Here is a 23,620-nt window from a genome sequence, read left to right as displayed (position 1 = left end):
TACTTGTAGCCTGTCTTTTTTGCACACTCACAATTGTTTTAAGGGCATTAAGGAAATTACTGTCTGTTAGAAAAAGTTCATGGCCGCAGGCTAGTGATAATTGAGTCTTGGTTAGTAACACATGTTGCTAATGGCATGCCACTTTAAAGTAGTATCCTTGAAAATGATGTGAATAGTAAGCCTTCAATCTTGGCAGAGTGATCAGATGGAATCAAAGCAAGGTTTCACATTTCTGGGAGCTACTAACTCCTAGCCTAGGAGAGATTGGTTAGCTTGGAACAACCGCTTCCAGGAGCTATTTTTTGACTCAGCAGGAACATTACAAGCAAGCATGTCACATTGAGTATTTCAGTATGTTAATAAAGACTCTGGACACATCCAGTACAAGCTTAAATATAATGTGCAAAAAGCTAGTTTTCCACTCCTGTGGAAGTTAGATTTTACCAGCATAGGGTCTGTCATGGATTTGCATGCTCGTGAATATTCCCAGTCAGGCCGGGAATTCTTGGTAAAAGAGAATTTCCATTTTCACTTGCAAACTGTCTTTCTTCTATAATCCAGTCACTGAGCTCTTGGTCATACTGCCCCCAGCCAATGTCTGCCCTCTCTCTAAGCCCCTCCTCTGGCAGCATCTTCAGATTTTTACCACCCATTCAAGTGTTGGGAGTCCTTGTGTTTTGCGCCGTGAGCTTTTCTAGGTTTTCGTGCATTCCTCTTAAATGAAAAGGTTCCTATTTTTGTCTAATGGAGCCTGTGTGCTGCTTGTTCCTTTGCCCGGCAAGCGGGGATCAGTTTTTCGGCGTCTCCACTCAAGGGAAAGAATCGTCAAGAGTTGATCGAAGATTCCATAAGGCCATCGGGCCTACACCGCACACGGACCATGTAGGAGAAGGAGGGAGGATGACCTCTTCAAGCTCTGCTACAGCTGTGGATTAAGGAACGTGATTGTGGAGGACAAACACTCCCGGTGCATCTGTCTCCATCCGGACCACAGCGAAGCAGACTGAAATGTGCCTTGGTTTCTCAAAGTGCACTGTCCAGGATCATCACAGTAGGTTGGCGCTGTGGCTTAATGCCAAGGCCTCTATCCCATACAGCAAGCGGGCATGCCTCACCCAGGACTGGCCGGTACGAGAAGCAGGCTTCTAAGTCCTTTGAGGGTGCTCCATTAGTAGGGGAGCCAAGACGAGGCCAGGCACCGCAAGTACATTTCTGTCTGGGTTGCCACCCAAATGGGTCCCACGACGGGCAGGTCTTCCATCTCAAGTCATTGCTCCACATCCTCCTCGGAAGAGGAAATCTGCTAACCCAGGGAAGCTGCAGGAGAAACCGGAGAAGGCCAAGGCGCAGGGAAAGGTGTCCAACCTGCCCCAGAAGGCCCAGGTGTCCAGTCGAAGTCCTCCATGACGAAAGAGCTGGTGGCGGCCACCCTCTAAGGTGAAGGGGGCTGACCCCCTTCCAGGAGGCCCCGGCAGCAGCCAGAGTGGCCCTCCCCCCGAGGCGGGATGTCTCAGCCAAGCTGGTGGAAGCCACCAGAGCAAAAGATGGCATTTTTAAGCCTGAGACCTACCCCCTTGGGATGCAAAAAAGAGGGGAGGGTGGAGGCTTCCACTGTGCTCCAGGGCACGGATAGCTCATTCTCAGACTAGGAGGAGCTGATGTCCATTTTACACGGTCCTGGAGGACATGGGAAACGACGGTGGAAACGCTGAGGGGGGTCTCCCAACACCTCCAAGGGGCGTACCGCTGGACATCTTTCAACTCTCCACACACTGGTCTCGGAGAGCCACAAGATGGCAACGGCACCCTCATAACGGTAGTAAAGGGCCCGCCAAAGAGAAAGCGGCACCCTACACCACCTCAACTGCTGCACATACCACCCCTACCCACCCTCCCAGGGATACGGGGACGGAGACCGCGGCAACTGACAGACGGCAGTCTCTCCGACACTGAGGGCTTCTCCACAGAAGAAAGTGGGGTTGTTCCACGCCATAGTCGCCCACGCGTCTGAGCTCTTCCACCTGACGCCAGAAGAGACAAAGGAAGGTTTCCTTCATCAACATAGGAAGACCATTCTGGCGGTGCCTCTCCTGGATGACGTTTAGGATGAGGGTCTGCTGCTGACGAGAAACCCAGCAACAGCGCTGGTGAAGAGGGAGAGACTAGAGAAGTACCGGGTGCCGTAGTCTGCAGTGCTTATGGTCCCAGCCCCCTCTGGACTCGGTTGTATCGGCGGCTGCGAGGAAGAAGTCTTCCAGTCCTTTATCTTCAGCTTCCATTCCCCCGGACAGCGAGGGGAAGGTGATCTACTCAATGGCGCCGACAGTCAAGGCAGCGAATGAGCTTGCGATCCTGGCCTGATATGACAGGGAGCTGTGGTATAAGATGGCCCTGCAGCTGGAATTTAAGCTCAGCGACGAGTGTGTCGGGGCACTGGAGATCCTGCAGGAGGGCGGAGGGACATCGGACCAAGCCATCACTGTGGCCCTCGATATCGCGGACACAGTTCTGACAGATGGTGAAAGGTGTTTGCCACCATTGTCGCTGGTTGAAGGTCACCAACGTCCGTCAAGAGGTCCAGGCAAGGGTGCTGGACTTGCCCTTCGGGGACAACCTCTTTGGGAAAGCAGTCGACGAGTCGTTGCAGGCCATTAAGACAGACAGGCGTGCCCTGGCCACTCTTCAGCAACATCTGCATCCTTTTGTGCCTCTGGCGGGAAATCGGGCAGATCATCGAAAGGTCCTCCTTGTATAGTCAACCCTCCCGGTACACAACCCAAGAGGCCTACAGGGGCTGCTCCAAGGCTTTCAGAGGTGGTTGTTGCTCCTAAAGGGGCACGCAGGCCCTGATGCAGAATTGAACGGGCCAGGACCTCTGGCCCAACCCATGGACCCTGGTGGGAGGCTGGCGGGTGGGCTTCGTCACCGAGTGGGGAAAAGATCTCCATCGACCGATTGGGGCTGGACGCTCTCGCCCACAGACCCACACTAGCGCCTGCAGAAGTGTCTGCAGATACCACCGGTGGGCCGGGAGGAGTAGCACATCCTTCAGCTCCTGCAGGAAGTACGGACCATGCAAAAAAAGGGGCGATGGGAGCTGGTTCCAAAGCGACGCTGGGACTCCGCCGGGGCTGGAGGCCCATTCTAGACATGCGGCGCCTCAACAAATACCTCGAGTCTCAAATTCAGGTTGGTCCCGTTGTAGCACATGCTCGGCCAACTGGAGGAAGCTGACTTCTTGTCGCTGGATCTGGAGGACGCATACTTCCACGTCCCCATTCACGAGAAGCACCAGAAGTTCCTGTGCTTTGTGGTACAGGGAAGGCACTAAGGCCCTTCCCTTCGGACTGAAATCAGCGCCCAGGGTGTTCATGAAGTGCCTGTCACCAGTGGCAGCCCATCTCCGTCTACAAGGGATACATATGTACCCGTACCTCGACGACTGGCTCACCAGGTCCAGGGAAGTAGCTGTCTAACACTGAGGACCATCCAGCTGCTGATGGATCTGGGGTTCTCCGCAAACTATCCAAAATCCTGCTTGATACAACGCGCTGTTCCTAAGGGCCAGGCTCCAAACGGTCTCCTGCCTGGCAACCCCCTTGGATGAAAGGATAGCTGCCATGCTGGGCAAGGTGCAACGGTTGTTGGCACTGAAGACTGCCACAATACGGACCAAGTTGCTGCTCAGCATTATATCATGGTGATCCGGCTCTGGTTGCCGATGCGCCCCCTTCAGGAATTCCTGGATGCGCAGTGGGTCCAGGTGTCCGGAAGCTTCGAACAGGGTTGTGCTAGGCTAGAAGTTCAGTCGAGATAAGGTTGTGGGGCGTGCGCTCCAACATCGCTGGGTGCACACATTTGATGAGTCCCGTCGTCCCCCCCCCCCCACCTACCACCTCCCGGGTACCAAGAGACGGTCATCACGGACGCTTTCTTGGAGGGCTGGGAAGCCCACACTGGACAGCACCACGCCAGAGGCTTGTGGCTACCAGAGGAGAGGGATCTCCAAATCAATGTCCTGGAACTGCGAGCAGGGTTTGTGGCCCTAAAGTTGTTTGGTCAGTCCCTCAAGGGCAAGGTGGTGAGGGTCTTCACGGACAATACCACCATGATGTACTACATCAGGAAGCAGGGGGGGCACCATATCCCCAGCGCTCTTCAGGGAGGTGCAGGACTTGTGGCACTGGGCCGTCGCCCAGGAGATGTTCCTCATTCCTTTTCATCTCGCAGGAGTCAAGAATACCATTGCTGACTTATTCAGCAGGGAGCTGCGCTCTTACCACGAGTGGGAGCTTTGGCAGGATCAAGTGGACAACCTCTTCCTCAAATCGGGCAGACCCCAGGTCAATATGTTTGCGACGGCAACAAACTCCAGATGCCAGAGATTCGCGAGCCGGTTCCACCATCCGGGGAGCATGGGGGATGTGTTATCCTTCCTGTGGGAAAGCCTGTTCCTGTGCGCGTTCCCGCTGTTGCCTGTCCTGCTACGAGTCATCAATCAACTCCACTGTGCCGATGCAGGATGATCCTCGTCGCCCCGGCATGGCTGGGGCAGATTTGTTACCTGGATCTTCTAAGTACGCCACCTCTGGTCAAGCTGCCAGTGGTCACGTATCTGCTCCCCTGAGGAGGCGCAATCCTCCATCACGACCCAGGATCGTTGAACCTGAAGGCCTGGCTCCTGCAGCCCTAGAGTTCGGTGGGTATGACCTGCCAGTGGACTGCACGGTGGTCCTTGAAAGAGCCAGAACATAGTCGACTCTTCATTGCTACGGGCCCAAGCGGAAGCATTTCGCAATGTGGTGCTGACTCAGATCAACCCGCTGGGGGGATCATGGACCCGCAGACCCTTCCATACATGTTGTCCTTGGCCAAGGTGGGGCTGGCACACGCCCCATCAAAGTGCATCTGGGGGCTATCTCACGCTACACCAGGTCTCTGCTGCGTCTTTTTGGTCACACCGTCTAGTCGAGGAGTTCCTCAAAGGACTGTTTTTTCCTGCCAGTGAAGGCGCCTGCCTGGCGTAGTACTGACCAGGCTCATGGGGCAGCAGGGGCGTGGGGGGCCTTCGAACCTATGCATCAAGCCCCTCTCAATTTCCTTTCATGGAAAACAGCTTTTCTCATGGCCATCACCTCTGCCAGGAGAGTAGGTGAAATCCAGGCCCTGTCCAGCAAGCCGCCTTATCTGACTTTTCACGACACCCAGGTGGTGCAGTAGGCACACCCACCCACCCATCATGCCAAAGGTTCCGTCGGAATTCCTTAACAAAACTTTGGAGTTGCCTGTGGGTTTTTTTTCGACACCTTTGTTGCCGGCTGAAAGGACTTTGCACTTGCTGGCTGTGGCCATGCTTTGAATTTCAATGTGGCACGCAATAAGAATTCCTGGGAGATGTCTCAACTTTTCGTGAACTTTGGTCCTGTGAACCATGAAAAAGCTTTGTGCAAGACTTCCATTTCCAGGTGGCTCTCCAGCTGTATCACACATTGTCACTGGTTGGCAAACTGACTGCTGCCCAGCCATCCGAGAGCCCATTCCACCAGAGCAATTGCTGCGATGATGGCATTCTGCAGGGCTGCTACGTGCAAGTCTATGCACACCTTCACAAGATTCTACTGCGTCGACCGTGATTGCAGAGGAGAGTGCAGGGTCGGCCAAGCAGTGTTTTGCAACCTGTTCGCTTGAAGGTGAGCCTGTTCTGGAAGAATTGCTTCTGTTGAGCCTGCCACCTCCCATGGTTGTGTATGTACTTCTATGTATTCTTTATTCATGAGCATGTGAATGCATGCCAGACTCCATGCTGGAGAAGGAACAAGTTACTTGTAACTATTCTCCAGCATGGGTCTGGCATGGATTCACATGTGACCCCCCCCCTCCCTCCTGCAGCTCTTGTTGGTCATACTACCACTTTACGTGCTACCAAATCTAAGATGGCTGCCAGAGGCGGGGCCTAGGGACAGGGCAGTAATTGGCTGGGGGCATTCTGACCCAGAGTTCAGTGATGGTTTATAGGAGAGACTGCTTGTAAGTGAAACTGTCTTTCGAGGGGATTGGGTCCTCCGACATATTCCATATCCATGACAGTAATCACCACAGCTGTGCTGCTTACTGTCATAGATATGGAATCCGTCATTGGACCATCCCATCGAAAGAACGTTACCAGGTAAGAGTAACTTCTTAACGAGGATTCCCAGCCTGACAGGGAATATTCATGAGCATGTGAATCCATGCCAGACCCATGCTGGAGAACCGTTTCAGTTAAGTAACTTGTCCCTAACTTGGGATCCATCCAAAGTGAAGGCATTTCTTTAGGGGGTGTCTGCTTTAACCTGCTCTCCCACAGCTTGCTTAGAATTCTGGATGGAAAGTGCTTTTACACTGTTTGCAAGGTTGAAGTGGCTGTTACGATGTATTTATTCATTGGTCATTTGTTAGGCGCTTATACCATTAGCAAAAACTGTTTCAAAGCGCCCACAGGGCAACCGGGACAGGGGAAGGTAGACAATGAATTACAACAGATATAAATAATTGACTTAATAGTACGATGGGAATAAAAGGGAGACACGCCTACTATGCCTTCTGAGTGTTCAGAACGTGCGGGGGTAAGAGATGGGTGCTGTGGTGCTCATGGAGAAGTACAAGGGGCAAAATGCTTAAACGAACATAAGTGCAAACTCCTGTGGGGGCCTAAATACAGTAAAAATAGACAATGGCTGGGATGAAGGATGTGGTGGGGGGAGAAGGGCCCCAAGCATACAGAAGGGCCCTGCACATCAGTCCTGCTACTGTATGATTGGCAGGGAAGAGGGAAGGAAGAAGTAGACCGGTCTTGAGACACTCAACTTAAGGCAGTCTTGCTCAAGACGCAGAGGGGGAGTCAGCTGAGGAAAATGATCATCCACCCGCTCTGTTTAGCAAACCGCGCAGTTGGTGCCAGAGGAACACAGGGGTCTAGAAGGGGCAAATTGGGACAGGAAGCATTGAAGATGGAGTATTCCCCAGCCCCAGATAGCCTTGTGGATGATAGAGGGATTTGAATTTAATTCTTGCAGAGACCGGGAGCCAGTGAATGCTTTGTAGTGCAGGAGAGATGCGGTCCCTGGGTTTGAGGCCAGGATAAGTCTTGCTGCCCTATTCTGGGTTAGCTGAAGGGGTCGCAGGGTGGACAAAGGAAGATTGCGAAAGAGGATATTGCAATAGACTAGCCTGGACAGGACCAGCGCACGGGTAACTTTGAGTCTCTGGGGGAAGGTGAGGAAGGGTAGAGTTCCTTTGAGAAGGAAGTGAAAGTGGACGATTTAGCGATGTCCTGAATGAGGTATGAAGGAAGGAGTCCAAGATGACTTCAAGGTTCCTGGCTTCAGAGGGGGTAGGGGAGAGCCCATGGAGGAAGGACGGAGTGAAGGGAAGAAGTAGGGTGCAGGGGACCCAATGGGGATAATCTCGGTTTTGCTGACATTGAGGCAGAGGTCATTAGCAGTGCACCAGGACTGGATGGCAGTGAGGCAGTCGGGGATGGAGGGTGCAAGGGCATCCGTGGGAAGTGTAGAGTTGTGTGGTGTCAGCGTAGCATTGGAAGTTGGGGGAGAAAGAGGAAATTAGGTGTGCTAGCAGAGAAAGGTATATTTTAAAGAGCAAGTACATCTGTAGATAAACTGCTAGATGGCAGGTTTAAATCAAGTTTTTCGAGTCTTTCTTAATTAAGCCCATTTATTTAACCTTTCTTTGCAGATTACCTTGCTTTTAGTGTTAAATTAAAATGTTGCTTGTTTGGCATTGCAGGCCTCCAAGAATGCAGAAAATGCCACCAGCGGAGATGCAGATGAGATTTTGACCACCGACTGAGGCGCCCCTTACTCTGAATTTCCTCACTCTGACTTGCCAGTGGTTTTGTAGTATTTGCATCCACCCTATCCCTCTTTTTCCCCCTTCCACAATGAAAGAACAAAGGGTGCCTGTTTGGTCATACAGGCTTCGGACTTTCCACTGCGTACAGTCGCGTCTGTGGACATGGAGGGAGGTGCCTCTACTTAAGACTATTTAAAATAATTAATAAAAAAGTAAAAGCAATTTAAAGCCGCTATTTCGAAGCCCTTGTACTTGCTCTCAGAAATGGTGAAGTAGAACTTTCCTCCTACTACACTTATACTCTTAACTTGAATTCTCCAGAGCACTTGTCTCTAACCTGTGGGGGTCATCAGAGCACTTCCAAAATGTGTGGTTTTGTATTGTGCGGAGGCATGTGGTAGCTCACTTGCTTCACCAGAAGCCACAGAAAACATATGCTCTTTATCAGTAACCTTCAGAGTGGGTTAAGCATACAGGATGCCTTCTGTGTAGCCTCATATTACTGCCACGCCCTAGTAGGTTCCTTTGCAGGAATTGGTTGTGCGACCCTCTGTGATCTTGGTTTGGGGGTGGGGGTGTGCTTGCTCTACATGGGATTGTGAAGCCCTTGAGGTACTTGGGCGGGTGGGGACTGTAGTTTTCAGTTGAATATTGGGCTAGCCCTAATAGGGGGATGTATGTTTAAGCTTCCACGTGGAAGGGTTGGGGCAGAGTGCATTAACATTACCCAATGCGACCAACACGAAATGTCTGTGGAGACATGTGAAACATGCAAACTGTAAACACCATGTGTTAAATGCACATGTGGATTGGCATGCTCTGTAGCAGTCCCCATCCAAATGAATCCTTGCCACCAACGTACAGGGATAAAGAATCTGGGACCAAACCCTTCACTCATCCCTCAATGTGTTTTGAAGCCACTTTGCGGTCTTTGTTTTGTACAGAACTGGGACATTTCGTCCCTTTTACTCTGCCCCTGCCAGGCACTTCACATCAACGTCCGTCTTGGAATCCAAGCACTTAATAGATGGAGAGCTGTGGCTTTCACTTTGACAAGTGTGACATTGTAAGGGATGGGAAATGCATTTATAAAAGTACCAAAGGTGAAGTTGATTAAAGGAAATTGAATTTGAAGCGCGTTTTCCTTTTTGGCTTGGACAGTTTTGTTTAGGAGCTCCTGTTGTAGTTCTACTCTACGTGGGAATGTGGCCATTTGCCTTGTGCATCACCAATGATGCAAACGTGTTAGCCATTGCTGGATGGTACGACATTGTCATTGTGATACTCCTTATGTTTGTAAAGTTCTGCTTTTCCCAGTTTTTAGGGCCTACATTTTGTTGATGCGAACAAATCCAATTTTTATTTTAAAATGCCAGCCATCCTTCACAAAGGCATTGGTATGCTCTGCACTGTTTCAGGACGATCAATGCATTGTATGAACTGAAGGGATTGCGGGGGGCGGGGGGGGTGAGTGGGTCAAGGTTAGGTTCATGTCCATGCTTTTGCTTTCATCAAATACAGCAAATACAGTTAATCCCTAGCCCCTCTGTTCGAAAAAAAGCCTGCTGCCTGTGAGCTGCTAAAAAAGGTCATGGTGATTGGTTGAGGAAAGGGGTCGGTGGTGGGGGGCGGGGGGGATTCTTTTTAATTATTTGTGGGACAGCATTTATAGAAACCATGCATGTGGCGATCATGCATTGCAATGGGAGCTAGGTTAGAGGTGGCCAAAATGAAACCTGCTTTTCGTTGTGCACAGGCTTGCACTGAAGTAACACCAGACTATTTAGTAGACTGGATTTGATCAGTGTTCTTATGGTTAGGAAATGCTAATGGGTTCTGCACAGACCTGTAATGACTGACTTGTTTTTGCAACAATTTGGTGGCATTGCTGATGAGCTTTACATCGGAATTGACCCTGGTATCCACTTCAAGGAAGAGTTGAACTGTAGTGTTAGCAATGCTTGTTGTACTGATGGCTGTGCTGAATCTGTTCTGTCCACCCAGTCGCTCTTTGAGCTCTGTACTCCATAACACAACAGTGTTGGAGCATCTGGGAGGCTGCATTTTTGATTCTTAGATGCTCCAGCTTGCAGATCGATCTACCTGAACCAGCCTTGTGATTGAAGCTGTTCATGGACCTCTAAAAGCTAACCCTGTTCGTCCTGTAACAGTTTAAAAGCAGCACAAAGCGACCAGTGATATTTCTTAAATGTTTTTTGGCCTGTTTACTGGTGTGAATGCGAGTAGGCTCCAAGCGGGTCTGCCTTATAGATGTTAGCACAACTGATAAAGTGAAAGTATGAATGTTGTATTTCTTCAAGCACAACATTGTCTGAGTGACAAGCCTCCAGTTTGTAGCACCTCTGGTCTGTTTTACACTGGATGAATTACCTTTTTACTTGCTAAGGGAATACATTTGTTGGCTGTGATATGAGATGGGACTTCAGCACTGTAAACAGTTTTCAAATAAAAATGATTAGTGATTTATTTTTGTGCAGAACCTTTACACATTTGTGACATTGAGTGTAACTGATTGTTTATAAACTGAATTAATTGATGTATTTGAGGAAATATTTTATAACGTGGACCAACATTCCATTAAATGACAGAAGGTGGGAGTAATTACTGTTTGATGCTCGTGAATCTGCTTGGAATCTCAAGCTGTGCATGTTCTGACATCCAGTGGTAATAGTGGAGTAGTGCATCTTTTTCGACGATTGGAAACGGACGTCAACCTGGGTGTGTAACACTATCCCTACCATGACATGTAGTGTACCCATGAACCATCACGTGTCTTGGTGGTCAAGATTTTTGTTTTCTGCCATACTGGTCTGTCACTTTCATGTGTAGATTGGGTTAACATTTTCTACCTGTCTTCGACACATCGTTTCGACGATTTCTTACTGTTCCTGTCCTACAAATCTTAGATTGGAGTAGGGAGAGTGGGGGGGGGGGGCTTATTCTCGAGGTTTCTCTTTAGACTAGCTTTTCTTCCCTTTCACTTATTTCCCTTTTCTGGCTACTCTTTTTCCACTTCCTTTTACAGCAAGGGCACAATTTAAAGTTTCTGTGGAAGGACACTCGGGAGTGAAATAAATGCTTGCCTTGTGACTGACGAGTGTCGTTGCAAGGCCTGTTGACTATTTAAGCCCAAAACACTTAAAGGAGCACAAAGTGGTGGGTGGTCTGTGCCATGCAGGCTGAGTCCCATTAGCCTGCTGATGGTGCTGCCTCAGACATGGATTCTTCTAGCAGCCATGGCTCCAGTTCGAAGGGTGACGACCTTGTTGTGCAGTCTCGACTCCTGCGTGCCCGTCCGCAGCCCCACCAGGCATGCCAAACACACTGCTAAGGGGAGACAAACCACTGGTGACGAAGGCACACATTCTCATGCCAAGGCTAAACAAACCACCCCTCTGCCTCCTTCAACGATACCGTCAAAGGCTTCCAGCACCTGCAAGCCTGTCAAGTTTAGGTGGGCCTGCTGTGCCACCAGTGTTGCATAAGGCGCTTGGTACCAAGTCTTCTGCTAACCAGGGTGTTGCCCCTAAAGATTCTGTGCCAGTTTCCGATGCATCGAAAGGTGCTTCTTTAAGCCCAACCTCACCCTATCTTAAGGGAGAAGCACACCAAGTACCTTAACATGGTTCTGGTCCCCAGACACTTCTCTGCCCCCAGGTTATACAGAGGCCTCTCCTCGTTTATCATAGTATTTGTATTTAGTTTATTTATAAAGCGCAGCCATGCCCTGGGGCATATGGGCGCATAAGGTAGAGGAGCTGGTTACAGAGTTAAACAGAGTTACGTTACAGATACAGGAAAGATACAGTTACATAAATATGCCATCAGAACAATGCAATTGACCAAGTTCCAAATAGTTACATGTAGGAACTGACATAATAAACAAGTGCATGCGCAGAAGATAAGCTGTCAGGAGTCCGTGTTATGGAGCCAACATTTCGTACTATGTTTGAACCGGTTGAATGACGGTTCTGCGTGTAGATGTGAGGGGATAGTATTCCATAGTTTGGATGCTTGTACCGGGAAGCTAACTCCACCAGAGTTGAGGAGTTTAAATCTCGGTATGGTCAAGGTGTTAGTTTCGGCGACTCTAAGAGGTCTCGGCGGAATGTGGTGTGAAGTGGTTAGTAAGGTATGCTGGAGCAAGGTTAGCCCTGACTTTGTGTGTGAGGGCAAGTGTTTTCAGGGATATTCTGTGCTTGACAGGTAGCCAGTGTAGGTTACGTCTGGTCTCAGATATGTGTGCTTTTTTAGGGCAGCTCTGATTGCATTGTTTTGGATTACTTGTAGTTTATTATTTCTTTGGCTGGTGCCCAAGTAGAGGGCGTTACAGTAGTCTATTTTGGAGAGGACTAGAGCTCTCGCTAGAGTGATACAGTTGGGTGCGGAGATGAATGGTCTGCATGCAGTGATAAGCTTGCAAGTGTAAGCAGCTGATGACGCTACTGCGTTGGTTTGTTTAGAGAGAGATAAGGTAGCATCAATGTATATACCAAGGGTTTTAGTGTTATTAGAGACTGAGATGAGATTGCCATCTATGGTTAATGCTTTGAATGAGGGGTTGAGATTTTTGAGTTTGGCATGTGTGCCCAGGATAATCAGCTCGGTTTTGTCGTCATTGAGACATAAGCCATGGTGTGCCATCCATGCTTGTATAACTGAGTAGATTTCATTAAGGGTCGTACTGTCTATTTCGTAGTCACCTGTGATAGGAAAGAGTATCTGGGTGTCGTCCGCGTAGTTGGTGTACTTGACACCCAGATAGTCTAAGATATCGAAGAGGGGTTTCGTGTATATGTTATAAAGTGTTGGGGACACGCATGAGCCTTGCGGTACACCACAAGGTACAGGGGCCGGCTCGGCGGAATCTGTAGGAGAGAAGACCCTCATGGTTCTGTTAGCCAGGAAGGAGCTTATCCATGCCGTGGCTGCGTCTGAGAAGTGGGCTGCAGATTTCAGGTGTTGACAGAGTGTTTGATGGTTAACCAGATCAAACGCTGCTGATAGGTCAAGCAATAAAAGGAGTGCAAGTTTGCCATGGTCTTTCAAGGTTTGGATCTGGGTGGTGAGGTCAATAAGTGCAGTTTCCGTACCGTGTCTTGGTCGGAAGCCTGATTGCCTGAGCCCTAAGAGGTTGTTGGCTTCTAGATAAGCCTGTATTTGTAAGTAGGCTGCTCTGTCCAGTATTTTTAATAGGAAAGGTACCGTGGTTATAGGTCTGTAATTAGACTGGTTAGCTGGGTCAAGCGTGGGTTTTTTGAGGAGTGGAATGACCCAAGCGTCTTTAAGATCCTTACAGGGGCCCAAATGCCCTATTCAGACGGCTTTCCCACATCCAGAAACCGCAGCCACTAGCTCCTGGCGTAGGGACAGGTTTGAGGAATGTATGGACAAGGACTCAATGTATTTTTTTTACTAAATTTGAGATTCTTAAAAGGTCTAATTCCTTTTAGGAAGGCCCTAGGCCCTTCAAGTCGCCTAGGCTTCAGTGGCCCGCCCTACCTAAATACCTGATCCTCAAGATATTTTTCAGGACAATCAGTATGATCAGGGCAACAATGTGTTCTATATTCCAGATCATGATGTATCCCAGGACCCTACTTCATACGACCCAGATGAGTGGCTTACTACAGATGACATGGGAACTGGTCCACTACCCCTGCTCATGAGGCAGAGCCTGATATTTTTTTGGAATGCCCCTCATGTTGCCCAGCGCAGGGATGCTTCGCCTATTGATAACCAGCTGCTCTTCAATAATCTTAGAATGGCAGCAAACCATTTTAAAATTGTCACTCAGCAAGCAGTGCCTAACTCTGACTGGAATCTTTGCCTGTGACTTCAAAGATATCACCCTTTTGAACACTGTTACGCACATTGCCCCCTCCCTTACTTGGGTGGTGAATCTGCACGCTGAGAAAATGTTTCGACCCATGCCCTCTGATCCACTTTATATTCGGGGACATTCAATTCGGGACTCAATGATGGTAACCACAACTAGAAAGTGTGCAAGCATTCCCCTGTCTTCATCCGAGTCTCCTGATAGACTGTAAAACTCTACGCCTTGGGCAAGAGCATTACTCCTGTGGCCTAGAGTATCTGCCAATAATACCGCTTTGCATGCCAGCTTCAGTGATGTACAGTGAGGCCTGGCACAGGGCAGACTTCAGCTGCCAGAGTGTTAGCAGAGGGAACACCTTTTAAAGCGCCATGTTTGGCTTCATAACTCTGGTTTAAACCTGAGACTCATGTCTCACTCAACCCATTGAGGAGTCCGCTCTCTTTGGCAAAACAGTGGCTGATGCTCTGGAGACCACAGAGCACAGGACACTCCAATCTCTCAACAAAATTTCTAGCAAGTCTTATGTACAATGCAGGGTTTTAATAACTGCTGCTCCTTTCGTGGGCAATACTCTTAAACCACTCAGGGGGTCCTACAGTACAAGCTCTGGTACTCTGGCATAGCAACATCCAGCTCGTATCAGACCCCTCAACAGTGGGCATTTTGGCATGTCAAAGGTAGGGGTAGGAATGCAGCTGCCAGATGCTCGCCAGCCAGTAAATGACTCTCCGATTCGGGTCACCTACTATGCATCGCCAGTAGGTCGGATAACATGATTCACCCACGCATGGGAGAGGAATCTCTTCAGAGAAGTGGGTGCTCAAGACTGTAGGCGAAGGTTAGTGCATTGAGTTTCAAAAGGAAGAATGGATTTTGTCCCACATCAGGTCAACTAAGGAATCTATTCAATATACTTCCTTGTACCCAAAAAGGATCTACCCATGTGCCCTGTACTAGACCTAAACCCTGAAAACAAGTATGTCAGGCCTCAGAGGTTCAGGATGACAACTCTGCAAGAGGTAATTTTACTGTTCGAGCTTGGGGGGATTACATGGCCACCATGTATATGAAAGATGTCTGCTTTCATATTTCAATGTTGCCCGCTCATAGGTAGTACCTGAGGCTCCAAATAGAGAACACTCACTTTCAGTTCAAAGTACTTCCTTTGGCATTGCCTCAGCTCAGTTTTTTACCAAGGTACTGGCAGTAGCAAACAGCTCACCTGTGCAGGCAGTCTGTTCTGGTGAAACACGATCTAGACTGGCTTATAACTGGAGACGCTCATAAAGCGTGTATGGAGAAAAGACCTGCTTTTGCAACTGGGGTTCTCCAACAAGAAGTAGTAAAGTCTTGTCCCCAGCCAAGTAAACAATTTCTGGGAGCCCTAATTCAGACAGGACAGACTTGTCATCCCCTCAAATGAGAGGGTCCAAAACATGTTCCAGATCCCTCCGTATGTAGCTGGATAACCATACAGAAAGCCATGCAGCTGTTAGGAATGATTGCTTCCTGCATTTTCCTGGTACCAAACACCAGTGTCTGCATGTGTCCAATGCTGGAGTGGCTCTTGAGCCAATGGTGTCGGCAATTGGGACAATCTAGTGGTTGTCTCGAAATGGCCCTTGTCCTGTCCCTGCAGTGGTGGTTGAAGGTTAACTGTCTGAAAGGGAAAATCATTTACCAATTTATCACCCCTGCAGTGGAGGTCCCAGATGCATCCCTGTTAGGGGTGGCGGGGGGCGCTCCCTTCTACACCAGGCAGTGCAGGGCATGTGGTCTCTATCAGTCGCAAACACATACATCTATTAGAGCTACTAGCAGTTTTCAAAGCCAGAAAGCCTTTCAGGCACCACTGCAAAGTAAGACAATTCTCCAGCATGGGGTCTGGCATGGATTCACATGCTCATGAATATTCCCCTTCAGGCTGGGAATCCTCATTTCTGAACTGTATATCCTAACAACTAATCACTGGTCTCCGAGTCATACTGCCCCTGACAATGACTGCCCTCTACCCAAGCCCCTCGTCTGGCAGTCTTCAGATTTTTACCACATGTTCAAGTGTTCGAGTCCTCGTGCTTAGCTCTCGAGCTTTTACTGAGTTTTCTGCTTTTTCAAAGAGTTTACTCAATTTTTTCATTCAATCAAGCTTCGCGCTCCTTCGATCTACCTTCCGATTAATGGAGACCTGTTTTTCAGATTCTTCAGCACCCCTCAAGGGCAAGTTTTCATCATGTTTCTTCGTCGAGGATTCCAGAAGTTTCTTCAAGGCCTACAACGCATGGAGAAGGATTCGGCTCCCCTTTTCCAAAAAAGTTCGGCCTGCGGCTTGCGGAATCTCTTCTCGGATGACAAGCTGTCAAAGTACCCGGACCCAACGCACGTTGAGGACTGTGCGTTTTGTTAGATGGTGCCCTGCACGCTGAAGCATCGGCGGCTCAAGGAGTGACTACAGGCTAAGGTCCCTGCTCTGGGTGGGTCCCAGCAGCATGCCTCCCCGGCTACCAAGAAAACTGAGCAGTCTTCGAAGACCTTTGAGGGCGCCCATCCCACAGTGGCCAAACAAAGGCCAAGCACTGAGTCCGCTGTTGCCACTGGCTCCTCAGCAGCCAGGGTGAGTACAGCGTCTCCATTGGCTTCAATCACCAGTGAACGCTCGGGATCTTCATCAAAGAGGAAGTCGGACCATCCGGAGAAGCCCAAGACCGGCCTGCTGGAGAAGGCCAGGGCGGAGCGGGGCGCTGACGATAAACCTCCCCCCCCCCCCCAGGAGAAGGCCGCAGGTTTGACAGACCATGAAGGCCCAGGTGCATCTGACGAAGGCCCACCCTTCCATCGAAGGTGTGGTAGCATCACTCCCGAAGACCCTGTGGTGCGTTATGACCAGGAGCTATGGTTCAAGATCGCTCACCTCGGGACTTCCTTCCCGACAAGAGGTTGGAAGCTTTGGAGATCCTGCAGGAAGGCGAGGTGGTGTTGAACCACGCCATCACAGCGGCCACAGACATCGCCGACACAGGGTTCCGCCAAATGGGCAACAGCATTGGACTTCGTCGACAGGGCTCGCTGAAGGCCACCATTTTATGTCAGGACGTTCAGTCGAGGGTGTTGGACATGCCCTTCGACGGGGACAATTTGTTCGGGGAGGCCGTGGGTGAGTCTCTTCAGGCCATCAAGACTGACAGACGACTCATGCCTTAGGCATGCTTCAGCAGCAACGGACATCCTTTTGGACCTCAGGCGGCAAATCCCAAGGATCCTCAAGGTTTCAATGGCGGTGCCTTGTCTTACCCTTAACCCTCCCGCTTGTCGGCCCAGGAGATCAGGAGCTGTTCCAAGGCATTCGGAGGACGACGTTGTCACCAGTTGGCCCTTTGATGTCAAAGGATTGAACCGGCCATGGTGTCGAGGGCCCCCGGCCGTGCACCCTGGTGGGAGGCCGGCTGGCAAATTCCATTGGCGTGTGGAAGACCATCTCCACGGACAGTCGGGTGCTGGATGCTCTCGCCCACGGACACACCCTGGAATTTCAACAGAAGTGTCCCCTATATCATCGGTGGCTTGGCAAGAAAACCACATTCCTCAGCTGCTGCAGGAGGTGTGGGCCATACTGAAAAAGGGCGTAATGGAGCTCGTTCCAAGAGGCTTTGGGGCTCAAGTGTACTTTTGTTCCTCATAGAAGACATCTGGTGGCTGGAGGTCCATCCTAGACTGCCGTCTGAACAAATGCATCAAGTTCCGGATGGTGACTCTTCAGCACATGCTTGGATAGCTGGAAGAAGGGGACATTCTGTCGTCGCTGGACTTGGAGGATGCTTACTTCCACATCCCCATTCACAAGGGGCATCGCAGGTTTCTGCGCTTTGTGGTTCAATGGCAACATTACCAATTCAAGGCCCTTCCCTTTGGATTGAAGTCGGCGCCAAGGGTTTTCACCAAGTGCCTTGCGCCGGTGGCGGCGCAGCTGCGTCTGCACGTTTACCCTTACTTGGACGACTAGCTCATTCGGGACAGCTCAAAGGACATCGCTGTCGACCACATAGCGAGGACCGTCCGTCTTCTGTCGGAGCTGGGGTTCTTGGTGAATTATGCAAAGTCCTGCTTGACTACATCACAGGATGTGGGGTCTTTAATCTCTCCTATCTCTGTACTTGTGTTTTTCCCCAGAGGTCTAACCTTTCTCCCTGGCTTTTCAACCACTAACTGGCACCTCTTGCCCACTGCATCTCTACTTTTTGCACCCGTTTTCAGTGTTATGCGCATGATGGTTTGCCACCAATGATCTCTACCTTAATGCCAGTAAGACTGCGTTCCTCATCTATCGCTCCAGCTCTGAACTGTCCACTGGCTCCCTGTGGCTGCAAAGATAATGTTCAAGACCCTGTGCATCGTCCACAAGGCTTTCTGGGGCCTTGGACTGCACTACCTCCAACTTTCTCTTCCTAAACCTCTTCCCTCTTGAGCTCTCCTCATCCACTTCTAACGCGGAGGGTCAGACGCTTCTCTATGCAGAGAGCAGGGAGGGGGGAGATCTCTCGCCTCGGCCTGGGCCTCCCCCTCTGGAACAGCCTCCCTGCCTTGGTTCTGGAAGCAACTCAAGACCTTGCTTTTCGCTTCTGCTTTCTCTCTTCCTCTCCCCTTCTGATGTCCCTAACTGCTTTGTGCACGGGTCACCTTGCTGTAAAGACTGGAGGGGGTGTCTGTACTCCTGCTCTATATATGGTGGAAGAGAGGGACAGAGGACCCCAGCCAAGATTCTCTATTATGGTAGCTGTAGTCGAGAAATCAAGCCCTTGCTTCTCAGGAGGTGATGTGGGCTGGTTCTGAAGTACAGTGTAGTCCCCAGGCACCCACAAAGGAATGTCCACACACTAAGTTAAAATAGTCTTTATATAATTAAGGTTCAAGGTTATATCACTTTGTGCTACGTTAATCTACAATGTCAAATATATACAAAGTTCTACGTGGCACCACAATTACTATCAGATTTCATTAAAGTGCATCAACTGTACTTAGTTTAAATGTGACACATCAATTAATAACGGGAACCAACAATAGACATAGCAGGAAAGCAGTTGGTTAGAACAATAGGCAGAATACTGGCCCTGTTACCTAGACACAGTTTTGTATGAGGACCCCCCCCAAAAACGTGGGCAGCCTGTAAATAAACATATATTGTACAAGCCCAGTCCATATATTGTTCACAAGCCTTATTTCCTTCTGAATAGTTCTACAAGCCCAATGTACCTGGAATAGAGTTCGACGACTGGAGTCGACTGATCCTCCTTGAGCGGCTCACTTTAAAGCAGGAGCCACGGATCGTCGAGATCCTACAAGGAAAAAGGGTGAACACTGTTGTGGCAGCAGCTTCGGTTATTGGGGTGCTCGTTGACGATCGGGCAAACATTCTGCAAGCTGAGGCATGCGGTGCACCTTGACAAGTGTTAGTTGCTGCAAAGAGTTAATGAAGAACTTTGGCCCAGCAAGGCTGAGTCGTCAGACGTCTCTGTGGTCTTTGGGTGTCTGGAAACCCACCGGCAGATTCTCCTTGGTCGTTGGAGGCCTTGACTTTCTCTGACAGGACGAAAGCGGTCAACGAGGATGGGCAATGTCCTTGTTTCAATGTTCTTAGGTAAAAGAGCACTGCGGCTCCGGTCAGCAGTGGCGGCGGTCATCGATGGTGATGGACTTCAATGTCTTTGTGATTCTGCAGCGGTCCACGTCTTTGGTCGGCGGCCTTTTGTAGGTTTGTCTACCGGGGAGCTTTGGCAAAGATCAGCTGGTGCATGATGGTCCCTTGTTGCTTCGGAAGAGGTATCCCAGCGAGGTCCTCTCTTGGATCAGTTCCTTGAAGGCACAGCTTTGGAGATGAGTGAGAGGCCCCCAGATATACTGATCTCCATTGGGCAACCGTTCAGCCAGTCAGCCAATCGGGTGCACTGTACATTAAGGCCATTCTTCTCCATCCAGACGCTCATAACACAGACTGTGGATTCGGACACGCACTCTGCCATTCAGCACTACACACTGCATTCATACCAATTTCCAGCAGGGCTGTCTCAGTCAAACACCAGATAGTAGACACCCATAACACAGAATTCGTATTCGTCGCGCACTCCATTCACCCAGGTCCCACCCCCGTGGGCGTACCCACAACATAGTCACTGGGAAGGTTCCAGCCAGTCTGGCCTGGACTTCCCCCACAACACCATATATGGAACTTCCACCCAACAGCCAGTCAGGGGGAAGGACAGTGTCGGGCTTCCTGGGACTTCTGGGAAAGTAAATTAACAGGCGATAGAAAGCATGAGGCCAGAGGGGCCATCTTGTTTCGTGTCAGGAATCCACTGAATCCAATGACGTGGCCTGGGCATCCCAAAATGGAGGATGTGCAGGGCACATGTCAATTCAGCATAGAGCTGCCACAAGCCCATACCTTGCTCTGTGGGCCACACACAGGTGCCCCAAAAACATACACTAGGAGTACAGGATTTGTACTCCCACCCATGGGTGCCATAAGGGTATCCCAAGGGTCTGTTCAAACCAAAATGAGGAAGAGTCACAGCGCCAGGAGTCCCACATGAACTCCTGCGGGGAAAGCAAGACGGAGCATACATGATAAAGCTATAAAGGAGAAGGACTCGGAGGCCCTGTCCCTCCAATGAATTTCCAGCATCACACTGGCCACCCTCTGAACTCATGTCCAGATGCCCTTGCACTGCCTCCGTGCTCCCCCAGCACATAAGGGGTCTGTATCTGCAACCCTAGTCCCTTCTTGCTGAACTTAACCTACGCTTGTCACTTTCTCCCCAAAACCCCCGCACTTGTGCAATCTGATTGACAAAAGGCTGTTTTGTCCCCCTTTTGTTTCCCCTGCCTTGTCTTCTCGTGCCTAGAAACGCTTGTGGGCAGGCACTTTATGAATGACTTAACTTCCATGCCCCCAAACTCTCAACTTGGCAACATGGCTCCTGAGGTCAAAGAGGTTGCGCTGCCTCAAAGGTGTATGGACATTCTTAGAGCAGCATGGAAATGTAATGCCAGGTACTGCTATTCTAGTAAGTGGGAACACTGTCATTTGGTGCAGTACTTGTAACCTTAACCCAATTGACTGTTCATCCAGAGTCTTTTAGCTCACCTCTTCGACTCAGAACTTGTTTTTTTTAAACTCACAAAGTCCACCTTGCTGCCCTCTCAGCATACACCACACCCCAAAGCAAGATTTCCTGGTGAAAAGTCCTGGTAATCAAGGCTTTTCTGGAAGGTGGGAAAAGATTTGACCGTCCTACTTCTAATCCAACATCCAGATGGGACTTAAATGTTGTCCTTACTAGGCTTATGGGCCTTCCTTTTGAGCCAGTGCTACTTTGAAGGATCTCACCTATATGCCTGCTTTTCTGATGGCTATTCCTTCCATTTGGAGAAACTGCAGACTCAGTTCAAGACCCATTTGTTACCGTTCAATGGAACAAAGTGGTTTTGTGCGCACATCCACACTTTGCACCTACATTAATTTCCAAGTTCCATGTAAACCAGTCCATTGAACTGCCTACTTTTCTTTCAGCATCCCACTAACACTGCTGAAAGAAGCCTTCATGCACTAGATCTTAGAGCAGTGGTGTAAACTACTACAAAAGACAGATCAATTTGTTGTCTGTTGCTGCTGGTAGAAAAGGGGAGCCCTATCTAAGTCGCCCCTCTCTAAATGGTTTAATTGTATCCAAATGTTACTATCTAATAGAGTTGCCCTTTATGCCTAGAGAACATTCTACCAGACGCACAGGAGCTACTATAGCTTTCATTGCAACCCTGCGGTTCTGTTTACACCTTACTCAATATTACCGCTTAGATAAACATTCAAAGACTCTTAGGTGGTGCTAAGACCTCTCTGCTGCTGGTCCTTCTCACATCCCACCACCATCTCCTGGTTCTGTTGCTAGTCAGATTCTAAGCAGATACACAAACATCAGAAGACATACCTTACTCACTATAATCATATTTCTGGTGTTTGTATCGGCTTAGATTTACATGCGCACATTCTTCATCCCAGAGACGGCAGCCAGACCAAATAGGGAACGAGAAGGGGGAAAAGCAAATGCATTCTTGAAAAAGAATTTACTCAGGGCACCACTCTCCCTACTGTAAGGGCCTACCCGGAGGGGCGAGGCCATGTGGTGGATTGATGTCGATTAGTACGCCAGTCGCCGAGCAGTTGTGGATGTCTTTGGCGGCAAGAAGTCCATGTTGTCGGAAAGTAGTCTGACTAGACGACCGTAGGTCTTGGGGCAAAGTATTGAGCAAGAACAATCGTGCGAGCTCCGCATAAGGATCAACTAGTTGGGTGGAAAAAAACAATCTGAGAGACCTCGACGCATGAAGGATTTTGGGTACACTACATGTTGTGTTAGGGATAGTGTTAGTCATGCACATGTTGATGTCCCCTTTCGATCTTCGAAAGAAAGATGCAATACTCTGCGATTACCACTAGATGTTGGACTTTATGCACAGCATGTGAATCTAAGCAGATACAATCAGAAATGTTTGTACGGTGAGTAATGCTCGTCTTCTGGTGTTTGTATCTGTTTAGATTTAAATGCGCTCGCTCTTCCTCCCCTCTTGGAGTTGAAGGAACCTAGACATCTTACACCTTCTTTTCTTCTATACTCACTCATACATTCTCTTCAGGCTGCCTCATGGTGGAACAAACCACCGGGGGCACCTCGATGTGTGATGGATCATGGGTACTCTACGTGTCATGGTAGCACTGGTGTTTTAATACACTTGCAGGTTGATGTCCCTTTTTGATCTCGGAGAAAAATGCAATTCTCCAGCATGGGGTCTGGCATGGATTCACATGCTCATGACTTATTCCCTGTCAGGCTGGGACACCTAGGTAAAGAAAAAATCAGTTTCACTTCTGAACTCTGGGTCATACTGCCCTCTACCTAAACCCCTCTTCTGGCAGCCGTCTTCAGATTTTTACCACACGTTCAAGTGTTGGGGTAAATTTTGTCGAGTTTACTTCTTGGAGGATTTCAGAAGCTTCAAGGCCTATGCCGTGTGGACATGGCGGACGAGGAGGACTCTGCAGTCTTGTTCCAGATTTGCCTGGGCTGTGGCCTGCGGAACTTCTTTTCGGATGACTGACATTCTCTGTGCCTCTACTGCCTACACTCAGACCTGACGCACGTGGAGGGTGACTGTGCGTCTTGTCAGGACATGGTTCCCCGCATGCTGAGCTATCGGCGCAGGCATCTCAACGAGTGGCTGCAGGCCAAGGCCCCTTCTATGGGTCAGTCCTGGCAGCATACCTCCCCTTCCCAGAAGAAAGTTGAGTGTCTTCTAAGACCTTTGAGGGCTCCCCTTCCATGGGGGCCCAACATAAGACTAATCACCACGAGTCCACTGTCACCGGGAGCGCCGTTGCGACGGGCTCCTTGGCGGCCAGGGCGAGTACAGCAGCTTTGACCACAAGCCAATGCTCGGGATCTTCAAAGAAGAGTAATCGGACCATCTGGGCAAGCTCTTTGAGAGGACCCAGGTAGGCCTTCTGTAGGAAGCCAAGGAGGAGCAGGGCTCAGACCCTCCCCTTAAGTTGAAGGCTGCAGGCTCGACTAAGGCTGTAAAAGGAGTGGTGTTGTCCCTTGTGAAGACCGTTGTGGCGGATCCGCAGGACACGGCCCCGAAGGCAAGAGTATCTCTGCCTGCCAGGAGAGAGTCCTTTTTCAGCCCATCGAAAAGACACTGGAGAAGATGATGCCTATCATTTCACTGAAGCCGTCTCCCTTGGTCACAGGGGGGAGGGGGCACGGTAGCCCTCCAGGGCAAGGATATCTCCTCGGAGGAGGATCTTACCAACCACCACACCTTCCAGGAGGAATGATTCGTTGAGAGGAGGCCCTACGGCAAGGA

General features: G+C 49.7%; 1 protein-coding gene across 1 annotated transcript in view; it reads left to right on the top strand.

Moving 5' to 3' along the window:
• Positions 1 to 8,985, top strand: part of PA2G4 (proliferation-associated 2G4) — a 164,896-nt gene extending 155,911 nt beyond the window's left edge. Inside the window, exon 13 of the mRNA XM_069653769.1 lies at positions 7,786 to 8,985. Coding sequence (XP_069509870.1) covers positions 7,786 to 7,848 — 63 coding nt within the window. The 3' untranslated portion in view covers positions 7,849 to 8,985. The remainder of the gene's footprint in view (positions 1 to 7,785) is intronic.
• The last annotated feature ends 14,635 nt before the right edge of the window (positions 8,986 to 23,620 follow it).

The sequence above is a fragment of the Ambystoma mexicanum genome, chromosome 3q, assembly GCF_040938575.1.
Source record: "Ambystoma mexicanum isolate Mex_15411 chromosome 3q, UKY_AmexF1_1, whole genome shotgun sequence".
In the NCBI taxonomy this organism is placed as follows: domain Eukaryota; kingdom Metazoa; phylum Chordata; class Amphibia; order Caudata; family Ambystomatidae; genus Ambystoma; species Ambystoma mexicanum.
This window is presented reverse-complemented; position numbering and strand designations above follow the sequence as displayed.